Genomic DNA, 17186 nt, shown 5'->3' with positions numbered 1-17186 from the left:
AGTGCTGCAGTTCAGCTAAATGTGTTGCTTTTCTGACATGGACTTGTTTCTTCAGCATTGTCCACACCTTTAAGTCAGGACTCTGGGAAGGCCATTCCAAAACCTTCATTCTAGCCTGATTTAGCCATTCCTTTACCACTTTTGCGGTGTGTTTGTGGTCATTGTCCTGTTGGAACACCCAACTGTGCCCAAGACCCAACCTCCCAACCTGATGATTTTAGTTTGTCCTGAACAATTTGGAGCTAATCCTCATTTTTCAACTTGGTTTCTGTCCGTAGCTCATGAAGTAAAACCCAGCTCAAAGAATCAGTCTGAGTTTCAGTGTCGTCACTTAGCTTGTTAAAACACACTAACTCGCTGTTTTGACTCATTGCCTCCCGCAAACAAGACGTCTGTTCGTGTTTGGGCACTGCCAACAACCGCACGCACTCAGACATGTTTCCATCCGTCCTAGCCCACAGCAGCCCTGGAAACAAGTACAGAAGTAGACATCTGGAATGACATCGTGGTCGTTATGGGGTTAGTCGTAGGAGTTGGTCAATGTCCAACAAACAGGAAGTGGACTATGGAAATCAGTTATCGGAGTTAGTTGTAGTAGTTTATGTCAATGCTACTTGTCCAACAAACAGGAAGTGGACTATGGAAATCAGTTATTGGAGTTAGTTGTAGTAGTTTATGTCAATGCTACTTGTCCAACAAACAGGAAGTGGACAATGGAAATCAGTTATCAGAGTTAGTTGTAGTAGTTTATGTCAATGCTACTTGTCCAACAAACAGGAAGTGGACTATGGAAATCAGTTATTGGAGTTAGTTGTAGTAGTTTATGTCAATGCTACTTGTCCAACAAACAGGAAGTGGACTATGGAAATCAGTTATCAGAGTTAGTTGTAATAGTTTATGTCAATGCTACTTGTCCAATAAACAGGAAGTGGACTATGGAAATCAGTTATCAGAGTTAGTTGTAATAGTTTATGTCAATGCTACTTGTCCAACAAACAGGAAGTGGACTATGGAAATCAGTTATTGGAGTTAGTTGTAGTAGTTTATGTCAATGCTACTTGTCCAACAAACAGGAAGTGGACTATGGAAATCAGTTATTGGAGTTAGTTGTAGTAGTTACTTGTCCAACAAACAGGAAGTGGACTATGGAAATCAGTTATTGGAGTTAGTTGTAGTAGTTACTTGTCCAACAAACAGGAAGTGGACACTGGAAATCAGTTATTGGAGTTAGTTGTAATAGTTAGTTGTCCAACAAACAGGAAGTGGACTATGGAAATCAGTTATCAGAGTTAGTTGTAGTAGTTACTTGTCCAACAAACAGGAAGTGGACTATGGAAATCAGTTATTGGAGTTAGTTGTAGTAGTTACTTGTCCAACAAACAGGAAGTGGACTATGGAAATCAGTTATCAGAGTTAGTTGTAATAGTTTATGTCAATGCTACTTGTCCAACAAACAGGAAGTGGACTATGGAAATCAGTTATTGGAGTTAGTTGTAGTAGTTACTTGTCCAACAAACAGGAAGTGGACTATGGAAATCAGTTATTGGAGTTAGTTGTAGTAGTTACTTGTCCAACAAACAGGAAGTGGACTATGGAAATCAGTTATTGGACTTAGTTGTAGTAGTTACTTGTCCAACAAACAGGAAGTGGACTATGGAAATCAGTTATTGGAGTTAGTTGTAGTCGTTACTTGTCCAACAAACAGGAAGTGGACTATGGAAATCAGTTATTGGAGTTAGTTGTAGTAGTTACTTGTCCAACAAACAGGAAGTGGACTATGGAAATCAGTTATTGGAGTTAGTTGTAGTAGTTACTTGTCCAACAAACAGGAAGTGGACTATGGAAATCAGTTATTGGAGTTAGTTGTAGTAGTTACTTGTCCAACAAACAGGAAGTGGACTATGGAAATCAGTTATCAGAGTTAGTTGTAGTAGTTTATGGCAATGCTACTTGTCCAACAAACAGGAAGTGGACTATGGAAATCAGTTATTGGAGTTAGTTGTAGTAATTACTTGTCCAACAAACAGGAAGTGGACTATGGAAATCAGTTATTGGAGTTAGTTGTAGTAGTTACTTGTCCAACAAACAGGAAGTGGACTATGGAAATCAGTTATTGGAGTTAGTTGTAGTAGTTACTTGTCCAACAAACAGGAAGTGGACTATGGAAATCAGTTATTGGAGTTAGTTGTAGTAGTTTATGTCAATGCTACTTGTCCAACAAACAGGATGTGGACTATGGAAATCAGTTATTGGAGTTAGTTGTAGTAGTTTATGTCAATGCTACTTGTCCAACAAACAGGAAGTGGACTATGGAAATCAGTTATCAGAGTTAGTTGTAATAGTTTATGTCAATGCTACTTGTCCAACAAACAGGAAGTGGACTATGGAAATCAGTTATTGGAGTTAGTTGTAGTAGTTTATGTCAATGCTACTTGTCCAACAAACAGGAAGTGGACTATGGAAATCAGTTATTGGAGTTAGTTGTAGTAGTTACTTGTCCAACAAACAGGAAGTGGGGAGTGGAAAGCAGGCGACGTGGAGCTGACATGGACTGTGGAATCCAGGCATGACTCTTTGAGACCTGCATGTGTGTACATGACTCGGCCTAAAGAATGTGTGCCAGTGAGCGCTCCTCTCTTGTTTTCATCTGTGACGTTCACAATAGCATGACTGATGCTGGTATGTCAGCGTACGTGTCGCCGTGAGAAAATGGAAGGGGTGTGTGTGTGTGTGTGTGTGTGTGTGTGTGTGTGTGTGCGTGTGCGGGATTTAACGGACATTTTGACAATGCCATCAGTTTTCTTAACATTTATTTATGCGGGGTGAAAGACTTGTTGAAGGCCTCCCTTGGAGTGACGTGTGTACGCACACACCCTTCAGCTGCTTCGTACAAACACAGAGCAGGTTTGTCCTTTTTTTTTTTTTTTTCCCCTGGCTTGCCTTTCACCTTTAGCACACACACAGTCAGCTGATGTTTTATTAGTCATTATTTATTCAAGTCTTTGGCCTGGAATAAGTTAGGGTGTGATGGATTTCACGTTTCAACCGATACGGTACCTCTGGGAATTGATATCGGTACTCAATTTTCAGTACTTTAGTGTCTGGAGCTACGTGCACAAAGACACATTTAATCAGATTAAAAGCCTAATCGGGGTAAAAAAAAAAAAAAAATGCTTAATGTAAACACACCATTCGAAATATTTTGACCCAATCACACGCATTCGGATCAAAATTTCAGTCTGATTGAGTCCGTTTTGGTCACATTACAGCTACTCCAAGTGCTAACTGCTAGCCTCAAACATGCTCACAGAATGTAACAGGAAGACGTGCCATGACCTGAACATAATCATAACATAAAAAGCACAGAACAGCTCCATTTCCAAAAGAGAGGTAAAACAAAAGTAGTGAACAAAATGATAAATAAAAACCATGATGACGTCGGACAAGCAGAAATGCACAAAGCCATTGTTTGTTTCAGGGAAAGTCGACTGCTTCTTCAACACCTGCAGTGAGCGAACTCGTCCAAACGATGGCGACATTGCACAAAGAATAACACACTTTCCCGTTTGTTAGGTTCTGCGCATGTCAAAGTAAAACATTCTGATTTAAGGTTTGTGATGCATGAAATTCCACGTCATAATCAAGATGTAAGACAGTTTATGGCACTGGGGTCAAAATCAAGGCCCGGGGGCCACATCTAGCCCGCTGCATCATTTTATGTGGCCCACAAAAAACTGGTGATATTGTTTCAATAAAGAAAATATATTTTCAATTTTTTCCTGATTACCCGGAGAAGGAACAAGTAATAGAGGAACTTCTGCATTTCTCAAGCGATTGGAAGCGTTCCACTATCCACACACTCATCTCACTCTGGACTTTCAAGCATTCCAGTTCTGCTCACAACTTGCACACATTGCACATTCTACTTTATTGATATTGTTTACGTATCCATGGCGATATCTGTTGATATCGTTTTATCTCCAAGACCGAGCAGAAATCATCCTGGACTTACACCTGGCCCAAAACCTGACCTAAAAAAAAGTGTATATTAGTGTTGTCTCGATACCAGTCATTTTGGTACCGGTAGAGTGGCCGGGTCAGCTACTTGAGGGTTGCAGGTTCGATCCTAGTCACTGCCGTTGTGTCCTTGGGCAAGACACTTTTTACCCACCTGCTCCCAGTGCCACCCACACTGCTTTAAATGTAACTTAGATATTGGGTGTCACTATGTAAAGCGCTTTGAGTCACTAGAGAAAAGCGCTATATAAATATAATTCACTTCACTTCACTAAATGTGTTTCGATACTTTTCTAAATCAATGGGACCACAAAAAAATTTAATTATTGCCTTGTTTGAACAACAAATGTTAGTGTAGATGAAACATATGTTTATTATTGTTATTTAGTCCTTAAATAAAATGTTGAACATACTAGACAACTTGTCTTTTAGTAGGAAGTAAACAAACAAAGACTCCTAATTAGTCAGCAGTAACATATTGTGTCATTTATACACCTGTTATTTTGTCTACATTATTAGGGACAAACTGTAAAAATGGATTATTAATCCACTTGTTCATTTACTGTTAATATCTGCTTATTTTCTGTTCTAACTTGTTCTATCTACACTTCTGTTCAAATGTAATAATCACTTATTCTTCTTTTTTTGATACTTGAAGTGAAGTGAAGTGAATTATATTTATATAGCGCTTTTCTCGAGTGACTCAAAGCGCTTTACATAGTGAAACCCAATATCTAAGTTACATTTAAAGCAGTGTGGGTGGCACTGGGAGCAGGTGGGTAAAGTGTCTTGCCCAAGGACACAAGGCCAGTAACTAGGATGGCACAAGCGGGAATCGAACCTGCAACCCTCAAGTTGCTAGCACGGCCACTCTACCAACCGAGCTATGCCGCCCCAACTTGACATTAGTTTTGGATAATACCACAGATTTAGATATCGATTTGATACCAAGAAGTTACAGGATCATACAATAAAATATATTACCTAATAAACCAATAATAATATGGTTGAAAAATACTGATGTGAAGGGTAGGTGTCGCCCTGTTTTCTGTTTTAACATGTTCTATCTACACTTCTGTTCAAATGTAATAATCACTTCCATCCATCCATCCATTTTCTACCGCTTATTCCCTTTTGGGGTCGCGGGGGGCACTGTCGCCTATCTCAGCTACAATCGGGCGGAAGGCGGGGTACACCCTGGACAAGTCGCCACCCCATCGCAGGGCCAACACAGATAGACAGACAACATTCACACTCACATTCACACACTAGGGCCAATTTAGTGTTGCCAATCAACCTATCCCCAGGTGCATGTCTTTGGAGGTGGGAGGAAGCCGGAGTACCCGGAGGGAACCCACGCATTCACTTATTCTTCTTTTTTTGATACTTGACGTTAGTTTTGGATGATACCACAGATTTAGATATCGATTTGATACCAAGAAGTTACAGGATCATACAATAAAATATATTACCTAATAAACCAATAATAATATGGATAAAAAATACTGATGTGAAGGGTAGGTGTCGTCCTGTTTTCTGTTTTAACATGTTCTATCTACACTTCTGTTCAAATGTAATAATCACTTATTCTTCTCTTCTTTGATACTTGACATTAGTTTTAGATGATACCAGACATTTAGATATCGATTTGATACCAAGAAGTTACAGGATCATACATTGGTCATATTCAAAGCCCTCATGTGTCCGGGAACATATTTCCTGACTTTATAAACATAATATGAATTTAAAATAAACATAAGAAGATTTTGTGATGCTGAAAAATATCAATGTAATCATAGTAGTATCGACTAGATACGCTCTTGTAATTGGTATCATTACAGTGGATGTCAGGTGTAGATCCACCCATGGCGTTCGTTTACATTGTGATGCCAGTGAGCTATTGTATCCTCCTACGGTGTGTGTTTAGCTATTCCTCGTCCTCCAGTGATAATGTTACTTGTAAGAAAGATACTTTATTTGTCGCCATGGATACGAGGATTAGTGATTCAGAAGTAGCTAATGCTAAAAAAATGCATCCGTCCTCCCTTTTCTGTCTACACACTGTCTGCTTGTAAGTACTCTGTGCGTGTGCACTGCCGAACATGCTCCTCTTACTGAAGGCGTTTTTAGAGTTAAACGTCGCTTTTATCTTTACTTCCATCCATCCATTTCCTACCGCTTATTCCCTTTGGGGTAGCGGGGGGCGCTGGTGCTTATCTCAGCTACAATCGGGCGGAAGGCGGTGTACACCCTGGACAAGTTGCCACCTCATCAAAGGGCCAACACAGATAGACAGACAACACTCACATTCACACACTAGGGACCATTTAGTGTTGCCAATCAATTTTTACACCAAAATGCGTCCATTCTCCCTTTTCTGTCTACACAATGTAACTGCCTGTAGGTACTCTGTGTGTGTGCGCTGCCGAACATGCTCCTCTTACAGAAGGCGTTTTTAGAGCTAAACGTCACTTTTATCTTAAATTTTTACACCAAAATGCGTCCATTTTCCCTTTTCTGTCCACACACTGTGTCTGCCTGTAAGTACTCTGTGTGTGTGCACTGCCGAACATGCTCCTCTTACAGAAGGCGTTTTTAGAGTTAAACGTCACTTTTATCTTTAGTTTTTACACCAAAATGCGTCCATTCTCCCTTTTCTGTCCACACACTGTAACTGCCTGTAAGTACTCTGTGCGTGTGCGCTGCCGAACATGCTCCTCTTACTGAAGGCCTTTTTCGAGTTAAACGTCACTTTTAGCTTTAGTTTTTACACCAAAATTCGTCCATTCTCCCTTTTCTGTCTACACACTGTCTGCTTGGAAGTACTCTGTGTGTGTGCGCTGCCGAACATGCTCCTCTTACAGAAGGCGTTTTTAGAGTTAAACGTCACTTTTATCTTTAATTTTTACACCAAAATGCGTCCATTCTCCCTTTTCTGTTTACACACTGAGTCTGCCTGTAAGTACTCTGTGCGTGTGCGCTGCCGAACATGCTCCTCTTACTGGAGGTGTTTTTAGAGTCAAACGTCACTTTTATCTTAAATTTTTACACCAAAATGCGTCCATTCTCCCTTTTCTGTCCGCACACTGTGTCTGCCTGTAAGTACTCTGTGTGTGTGCGCTGCCGAACATGCTCCTTTTACTGAAGGCATTTTTCGAGTTAAACCTCACTTTTAGCTTTAGTTTTTACACCAAAATGCGGCCATTCTCCCTTTTCTGTCTACACACTGTAACTGCCTGTAAGTACTCTGTGTGTGTGCACTGCCGAACATGCTCCTCTTACAGAAGGCGTTTTTAGAGTTAAACGTCACTTTTATTTTTACTTTTTACACCAAAATGCGTCCATTCTCCCTTTTCTGTCCACACACTGTGTCTGCCTGTAAGTACTCTGTGTGTGTGCACTGCCGAACATGCTTCTCTTACAGAAGGCGTTTTTCGAGTTAAACGTCACTTTTAGCTTTAGTTTTTACACCAAAATGCGGCCATTCTCCCTTTTCTGTCTACACACTGTGTCTGCCTGTAAGTACTCTGTGTGTGTGAGCTGCCGAACATGCTCCTCTTACTGGAGGTGTTTTTAGAGTCAAACGTCACTTTTATCTTAAATTTTTACACCAAAATGCGTCCATTCTCCCTTTTCTGTCCACACATTGTGTCTGCCTGGAAGTACTCTGTGTGTGTGCACTGCCGAACATGCTTCTCTTACAGAAGGCGTTTTTCGAGTTAAACGTCACTTTTAGCTTTAGTTTTTACACCAAAATGCGGCCATTCTCCCTTTTCTATCTACACACTCTGTCTGCCTGTAAGTACTCTGTGTGTGTGCGCTGCCGAACATGCTCCTCTTACTGGAGGTGTTTTTAGAGTCAAACGTCACTTTTATCTTAAATTTTTACACCAAAATGCGTCCATTCTCCCTTTTCTGTCCACACACTGTGTCTGCCTGTAAGTACTCTGTGCGTGTGCACTGCCGAACATGCTCCTCTTACAGAAGGCGTTTTTAGAGTCAAACGTCACTTTTATCTTAAATTTTTACACCAAAATGCGGCCATTCTCCCTTTTCTGTTTACACACTGAGTCTGCTTGTAAGTACTCTGTGTGTGTGCGCTGCCGAACATGCTCCTCTTACAGAAGGCGTTTTTAGAGCTAAACGTAACTTTTATTTTAAATTTTTACACCAAAATGCGTCCATTCTCCCCTTTCTGTCCACACACTGTGTCTGCCTGGAAGTACTCTGATCCTGCTCCTCTGCTGGTAAATCAGCAATGTCATGACGCACCGTCATGCCTGTTAAAAAAAAAAAAATGAAAAGGGGAACAGGTACTTTTCAAACAGTATAGTACTGTTTTTGATTTGTTAGTAATGCAATACTATTCTAGTACCGGTGTATTGTTCCCTCCTCTTCCCTGCCGCCTCCTTCCACCTTTTCCTGGACCTCCAGGTACCCAGCAGCTAGTTTGAGTGCACTTCATTTCACCGGTGGTAGTGTTCGAGCGGCCCAAAGCAGACATGGCGGGGGGGACACACCATGAGGAGCGGTGAGGCGATAATGGCGCCAAGTAGACTTTGCTTCTCTGGCCGGTGAAGCGGGAAGGGGAAGTAGCGCAGGTGTCTCTGGGGGGGAGAGACCATGCGGCTGCTGTCTCAGCTCTTTCCGCAAAAAAGCAACTGGACACAAATGTACTTTTTCCTAATCTCATCCGCGCGTCATCAAACATTTTCTAATTCGTGGAAGGTGGCTGCAAGTGTGCATGGATGATGCAACACTGAGTTGGACCGCACGTGTGCTTTGAATAGTTTTAGTTCCTCTCAGTCACAGCATGACTTGGTGCGGAGAATTGTGCTGACTCAGCATCTCTGGTCCTCTGCTACTGGTGCTTTGTCATCACTATCATCCAAACACTTTTTATGTCCTGCAGCATCCATCTGCACGCTGGGGTTTGTTTCCCTTTTCTAGAGATAAGTAGCAAACAGGCTGGATACACGCTACATATTATTTACGGTAGCGGGGCTGGAATCTAACCACGGCCATTGACGCCACCGCCCTTGTCATTTCCCGTAATGCCCTGAAACAGTGTTTGTCAACCACTGTGCCGCGGCACACTAGTGTACCGTGAGATATTGTTTGGTGTGCCGTGGGTAATGATGCACCCTCACCTAATTGGTCCATAAAATATATTTTGCTAATCCATCCATTCATCCGTCTTCTTCCGCTTATCCGACGTCGGGTAGCGGGGGCAGCAGCCTAAGCAGAGAAGCCCAGACTTCCCTCTCCCCAGCCAGTTCGTCCATCTCCCCCCGGGGGATCCCGAGGCGTTCCCAGGAGACATACCGTATTTCCTTGAATTGCCGCCAGGGCGCTAATTCATTTAAAACGTCTTCTCACTCCAGCGCTTACCAAAGGCATGCGGTAAATTTAGGCCTGCGCTTATAAATTTGAGTGTGATGTAAAGATACCATCATAAAAAACACATTTAATAAAAAAAAATTATTATGGTCTTACCTTTACTTATAAATGAAGTCCATGCGCAGCTCCTTCTGATCAAAAGCATCGATAACTTGTTTATAGAAGTCTTCCTTATCTTTCTTCAGTTTTAAAAGTCTCTCTGTCTCGATGGAGATCTTCCTTTATTACCTCCTGCTTCCATTGAAAGTCCAGTTTAGAAAACTGTTTTATTTTAGATATGTAATCCTCCATGTTAAAAGTGCAAGCGAGAGGAAAAAATAAACGATCGCTGCTCACTCTTGCTGCTTGTTGTCACTTCTTCTGCAGCCGAGTAGTCGCAAGAAGGATCACTAGCGCCCTCTACCACCAGGAGGCGGGAGTCATTTAATGACTCATATTTGACACACGCAGCTACGGTATATTAATAAAACATAGCTGCTTACTGTTCTTTTTAGCATATTCAATAGCTTGGACCTTAAATCCTACTGAATAGCTCTTAATCTTCTTCCCTTTATGCGATTTCAAATGATTGAAATCAGCCTCCTCCATTTTGAAAATGATGACAGGTGAAGTGTCACTCGTGACGTGACGAGTTTGACCCTGTGGAAATTCTAGACATGCGCTAATAAAAATAATATTTTGTGAAACGAGTTTGACCCGGCGTTAATTCTAGACAGGCGTATACTATAAGGAAATGCGGTAATTGTCAAGTCGAAAAACGGCCTTTGTGAGAGTTTCCCTTTTAACATGTTTTAGTACATTTGACACAGGCGCGCACACGCAGTCGTTGCTCTTGAAGCACTTCCAGACGGACGCACAATCACCAGGCACATTTCTGTCAATTAGTTTCCCGGGAAACCAAATCAATGAGGCCATTAACCTTGAACCGGGCGTGCGTGTGTGTGCGTGCATCTTTCTTTTTGCCCGTGTGGAGCGTTTATTGTAGCTGACGTGTGTGTGTGTGTGTGTGTGTGTGTGTGTGTGTGTGTGTGTGTGTGTGTGTGTGTGTGTGTGTCTGGGTGTGCTGACATAGCGTGCCAATGTACAGTAGGAGTATGATGGCCATATTAATGCCAGTGTTGTGTCTGACCCAGAAAGCCTCCCTGCCAGGGGCCATATGGAGGACTAATGTGGAGGGACTGTCGCCCCACCCCAAAACTCTCACACAATACTTTTTACTTTTCCAGACAGCGCCAGGGGAAGAAAGGCCACCGAGTACACATTTTTCTCGACTCACTTTCCATTATTCTGGATTTGACGACATCTTTTTGTCAAATGTATGTTCTAAAGCAGGGGTCGGCAACCCTAAATGGGATGGACCAAATAGGACCAAAAATATTCAAAAGTAGTCCGTCTGGAGCTACAAAATTTTAACACCTAATTTGAGTGTTATCTAGATTAGCTATATTAGCATACTATCAACATGACTTTAAAAGTCTTATATAAGTGTTATAATGAAGACAACACATGATGTAAGTGTCTATATTAGCCTACTATCAAAATGACTTTAAAAGTCTTATATAAAGACCCCTCCCACCTCCAAAGACATGCACCTGGGGATAGGCCCCTCCCACCTCCAAAGACATGCACCTGGGGATAGGCCCCTCCCACCTCCAAAGACATGCACCTGGGGATAGGCTCCTTCCACCTCCAAGACATGCACCTGGGGATAGGCCCCTCCCACCTCCAAAGACATGCACCTGGGGATAGGCCCCTCCCACCTCCAAAGACATGCACCTGGGGATACGCCCCTCCCACCTCCAAAGACATGCACCTGGGGATAGGCTCCTCCCACCTCCAAGACATGCACCTGGGGATAGGCCCCTCCCACCTCCAAAGACATGCACCTGGGGATAGGCCCCTCCCACCTCCAAAGACATGCACCTGGGGATACGCCCCTCCCACCTCCAAAGACATGCACCTGGGGATAGGCCCCTCCCACCTCCAAAGACATGCACCTGGGGATAGGTTGATTGGCAACACTAAATGGTCCCTAGTGTGTGAATGTTGTCTATCTGTGTTGGCCCTGTGATGAGGTGGTGACTTGTCCAGGGTGTACCCCGCCTTCCGCCCGACTGTAGCTGAGATAGGCTCCAGCACATCCCCGCGACCCTGAAAGGGACAAGCGGTAGAAAAAGGGATGGATGGACATTTTATTATTTGATCATGTTGTATTGCATTGTAATCTTTTGTTTTTTTTGATGGACCTCAGGAAGAATAGAATCTCCACTGCGGTGTCCACTAATGGGGATCCATCCATCCATTTTCTACCGCTTATTCCCTTTCGGGGTCGTGGGGGGCGCTGGCGCCTATCTCAGTTACAATCGGGCGGAAGGCGGGGTACACCCTGGACAAGTCGCCACCTCATCACAGGGCCAACACAGATAGACAGACAACATTCACACACTAGGGACCATTTAGTGTTGCCAATCAACCTATCCCCAGGTGCATGTCTTTGGAGGTGGGAGGGGCCTATCCCCAGGTGCATGTCTTTGGAGGTGGGAGGGGCCTATCCCCAGGTGCATGTCTTTGGAGGTGGGAGGGGCCTATCCCCAGGTGCATGTCTTTGGAGGTGGGAGGGGCCTATCCCCAGGTGCATGTCTTTGGAGGTGGGAGGGGCCTATCCCCAGGTGCATGTTTTTGGAGGTGGGAGGGGCCTATCCCCAGGTGCATGTCTTTGGAGGTGGGAGGGGCCTATCCCCAGGTGCATGTCTTTGGAGGTGGGAGGAAGCCGGAGTACCCGGAGAGAACCCACGCATTCACGGGGAGAACATGCAAACTCCACACAGAAAGATCCCGAGCCTGGATTTGAACCCAGGACTGCAGGAACTTCGTATTGTGAGGCAGACGCACTAACCCCTCTGCCACCGTGACGCCTACTAATGGGGTACTTCATCAAATAAACTCAATTAAACTGTGTTGAGTTCAAGGGCCGCTGAAATAAATAGGACAAAGCAGCGCTCGCCAAATGCTGTCATGAGTGGTGCGTGTTTGATGTAAACATTGGGATTTCTAACAGTTAGGAAGTTTTGTGTCGTGTTTCTTCTCTCATCTTTTCCCATTTTCCCACATTTCACACAAACACGAAGGTGTCCATTTGTCCGTCATCATGTTGTGATGAAAACACACAAACGCATCTCTAGTGGCGGCGTGGATGTTTTCCTGGGTTGCAGGTGTTGTCGGTGTGAAGCCACTCCCTGGCTGACAGGTGCAGGTGCTCCAGGTTAATGTGGCAGCTTCGAAAGCGTCAACAATTTCTGAATTCAAACGATGTTGCCTTCAATGACGTCCTCCTTTTGTGTGCTTTCAGGGGCTCGGTGTTCTCCCTGGACTTTGGCGCCATGCGGGTGGGTGACCTGAAGTTTGACCGCGTCCGGCGACTGACCACTCCCCCCAGCCCCTTCCCCGTGCCGGGGACAACCTCAGGCCCCGCCCCCAGCTGTCACACCGTGTGGAAGTACTACTGCAGAGACAACTTTGGATGGAGGGAATACTCTGAGGTGACCCAATGATATCGATATGTATCGCGACACGCTCGTAACCAATATCAATAAAATCAATCAGTTTTTTCTCCAGTGGTAGAAAAGTGGAAGTGTGGAAGCAAGGTTGGTTGCAGGAACAAAGACACACACATAGACAGAAAAGCAAGCCCAAATAAGCAATTAACAAACTCATCTCGCAAGATTTGTAAGCGACTTTGTAAACCGAGCAACACAGGAAGTGATCGCTGATCAGTTAGCATTACACGCTAACAGCCAATCAGGCGACAGTATCAACTAATAGGTTTGGTTGAGTTTTCGCATGGCGGGAAAAGAGAGAGGAGAAGTTTTTGAAAGTTTTCAGAGGGACCGTAGTCAGACCCATGTGGTGTGTACATGATGCAAGGCAAGAGCGCTAACACCACACCACCTTAGCTCACCCTTTAGAGCACAGCTGTAACTTCCTGCCTTTAAACCTGCAGAAAATATTTATTCTCAGGTTCTACATTTTCACATTTTGCACTATTTTCTTACACTTTATGAAGCATTTCTAACATATTTTTACATTTTAAGAGCTTATTGTGAAGTGTTCAATGGGATTTTACTATTTTGTTGACATTGTTTGAGTCTTTTCCACGCTTGTGTTGACATTTGTGAATTATATTTATATAGCGCTTTTCTCTAGTGACTCAAAGCGCTTTACATAGTGAAACCCAATATCTAAGTTACATTTAAAGCAGTGTGGGTGGCACTGGGAGCAGGTGGGTAAAAAGTGTCTTGCCCAAGGACACAACGGCAGTGACTAGGATGGCACAAGCGGGAATCGAACCTGCAACCCTCAAGTTGCTGGCACGGTCGCTCCACCAAACGAGCTGTGCCGCCCCATTTCCTTCCTGCCTTGATAGCTGAGGGATTATAAGTTCAAATAAAACACATTATTCTCCTGCTCCTTATTTTTCCTGGGTCATAAAAAATATCAATAGTTATCAATATCGCCCGATATAACAATAATATTACATAATTACTGCATAACAAAAGTTAATTTCCATAGTTAAATAAGGGCAAAATAATGTTACACAGACGTTATTTTCTGCCACTAAACCTGCAGAAAATAGTTCTTCTCAGGCTTCTATAACATAATTATCTCCTTATTTTCCACAGCTTTTAAATAATATCAATAATTATGCAATGATAAAAGACGATACAGTTTGCAGTGATATCACCCAGGATCACACACATCTTCTCCAACTTCCTGGTTGTGACTCTAAAGGCTCTTCTGTCTCTCCATCAGCCGGTGGTGAAGCTCATCGAAAAGGCGACGGTGAGAGGTCTGAAGGAGGTGCGCTTCATCACGCTGCAGAACCAGTACATCCTGAACATCAGGGAGGGCTTCCAGCAGAACGCCATGTTTGGCTTCAGGCGCCAGATCAAAAGGCGACCAATGTTCATGTCCTCCGTCATGCTGGCTCCCCTCTTAGAGTGAGTAGCACCTGGTTTATACACCTTTATACACCTGCTTTATACACCATGTGACCACCACACCTGCTGGTTTATACACCTTGCTAACCACCACACCTGCTGCTTTATACACCTTGCTAACCACCACACCTGCTGCTTTATACACCTTGCTAACCACCACACCTGCTGCTTTATACATCATGTGACCACCACACCTGCTGCTTTATACACCTTGCTAACCACCACACCTGCTGCTTTATACACCTTGCTAACCACCACACCTGCTGCTTTATACACCATGTGACCACCACACCTGCTGCTTTATACACCTTGCTAACCAACACACCTGCTGCTTTATACACCTTGCTAACCACCACACCTGCTGCTTTATACACCTTGCTAACCACCACACCTGCTGCTTTATACACCTTGCTAACCACCACACCTGCTGCTTCATACACCTTGCTAACCACCACACCTGCTGCTTTATACACCTTGCTAACCACCACACCTGCTGGTTTATACACCTTGCTAACCACCACACCTGCTGGTTTATACACCTTGCTAACCACCACACCTGCTGCTTTATACATCATGTGACCACCACACCTGCTGGTTTATACACCTTGCTAACCACCACACCTGCTGCTTTATACACCTTGCTAACCACCACACCTGCTGCTTTATACACCTTGCTAACCACCACACCTGCTGCTTTATACACCTTGCTAACCACCACACCTGCTGCTTTATACACCATGTGACCACCACACCTGCTGCTTTATACACCTTGCTAACCAACACACCTGCTGCTTTATACACCTTGCTAACCAACACACCTGCTGCTTTATACACCTTGCTAACCAACACACCTGCTGCTTTATACACCTTGCTAACCACCACACCTGCTGCTTTATACACCTTGCTAACCACCACACCTGCTGCTTTATACACCTTGCTAACCAACACACCTGCTGCTTTATACACCTTGTGACCACCACACCTGCTGGTTTATACACCTTGCTAACCAACACACCTGCTGCTTTATACACCTTGCTAACCAACACACCTGCTGCTTTATACACCTTGCTAACCACCACACCTGCTGCTTTATACACCTTGCTAACCACCACACCTGCTGCTTTATACACCTTGCTAACCACCACACCTGCTGGTTTATACACCTTGCTAACCAACACACCTGCTGCTTTATACACCTTGCTAACCAACACACCTGCTGCTTTATACACCTTGCTAACCACCACACCTGCTGCTTTATACACCTTGCTAACCAACACACCTGCTGCTTTATACACCTTGCTAACCACCACACCTGCTGCTTTATACACCTTGCTAACCACCACACCTGCTGCTTTATACACCTTGCTAACCACCACACCTGCTGCTTTATACACCTTGCTAACCACCACACCTGCTGCTTTATACACCTTGCTAACCACCACACCTGCTGGTTTATACACCTTGCTAACCACCACACCTGCTGGTTTATACACCTTGCTAACCACCACACCTGCTGCTTTATACATCATGTGACCACCACACCTGCTGGTTTATACACCTTGCTAACCACCACACCTGCTGCTTTATACACCTTGCTAACCACCACACCTGCTGCTTTATACACCTTGCTAACCACCACACCTGCTGCTTTATACACCTTGCTAACCACCACACCTGCTGCTTTATACACCATGTGACCACCACACCTGCTGCTTTATACACCTTGCTAACCACCACACCTGCTGCTTTATACACCTTGCTAACCACCACACCTGCTGGTTTATACACCTTGCTAACCACCACACCTGCTGGTTTATACACCTTGCTAACCACCACACCTGCTGCTTTATACACCTTGCTAACCACCACACCTGCTGCTTTATACACCTTGCTAACCACCACACCTGCTGGTTTATACACCTTGCTAACCACCACACCTGCTGCTTTATACACCTTGCTAACCACCACACCTGCTGGTTTATACACCTTGCTAACCACCACACCTGCTGGTTTATACACCTTGCTAACCACCACACCTGCTGGTTTATACATCATGTGACCACTCAAGTCCGGTATTGACATAGAGGCCACATTGGAACCATATTAAATCTACATTGGGGCCACATTGTGACCACATTGAGGCCACGTTAATTCCACATTGGGACCACATTGGATCCAGTATTGGGGCCATATTGTGACCACATTGGAAACACATTGAGGCCAAAATGGTTCCACATTGGGCAACTTTGGATCCACATTGGGACCTCATTGGGGCAACATTGAGGCCATTTTGGGACCACATTGGAACCAGTATTGGGGCCACATTGTGACCACATTGGATCCACATTGAGGCCACGTTAATTCCACATTGGGACCACATTGGGGCAACATTGGATCTACATTGGGACCACATTGGGGCAACATTGAGGCCATTTTGGGATCACATTGGAACCAGTATTGGGGCCACATTGTGACCACATTGGATCCACATTGAGGCCACGTTAATTCCACATTGGGACCACATTGGGGCAACATTGAGGCCATTTTGGGATCACATTGGAACCAGTATTGGGGCCACATTGTGACCACATTGGATCCACATTGAGGTCACGTTAATTCCACATTGGGACCACATTGGGGCAACATTGAGGCCATTTTGGGACCACATTGGAACCAGTATTGGGACCACATTGTGACCACATTGGATCCACATTGAGGCCACGTTAATTCCTCATCGGGGCCCCATTGGATCGAGTAGTGGGGCCACATTGG

At 44.2% G+C, this 17186-nt stretch overlaps 1 protein-coding gene across 1 annotated transcript in view; it reads left to right on the top strand.

The window, feature by feature from the left end:
- Positions 1 to 17186, top strand: part of LOC133564796 (protein mono-ADP-ribosyltransferase TIPARP-like) — a 71513-nt gene that overhangs the window by 38861 nt on the left and 15466 nt on the right. Inside the window, exons 3-4 of the mRNA XM_061919294.1 lie at positions 12767 to 12956; positions 14227 to 14414. Coding sequence (XP_061775278.1) covers positions 12767 to 12956; positions 14227 to 14414 — 378 coding nt within the window. The remainder of the gene's footprint in view (positions 1 to 12766; positions 12957 to 14226; positions 14415 to 17186) is intronic.

The sequence above is a fragment of the Nerophis ophidion genome, linkage group LG13, assembly GCF_033978795.1.
Source record: "Nerophis ophidion isolate RoL-2023_Sa linkage group LG13, RoL_Noph_v1.0, whole genome shotgun sequence".
Taxonomy (NCBI): Eukaryota; Metazoa; Chordata; class Actinopteri; order Syngnathiformes; family Syngnathidae; genus Nerophis; species Nerophis ophidion.
The sequence above is the reverse complement of the archived record's forward strand: the minus strand, read 5'-3'. Positions and strand labels throughout refer to the sequence as shown.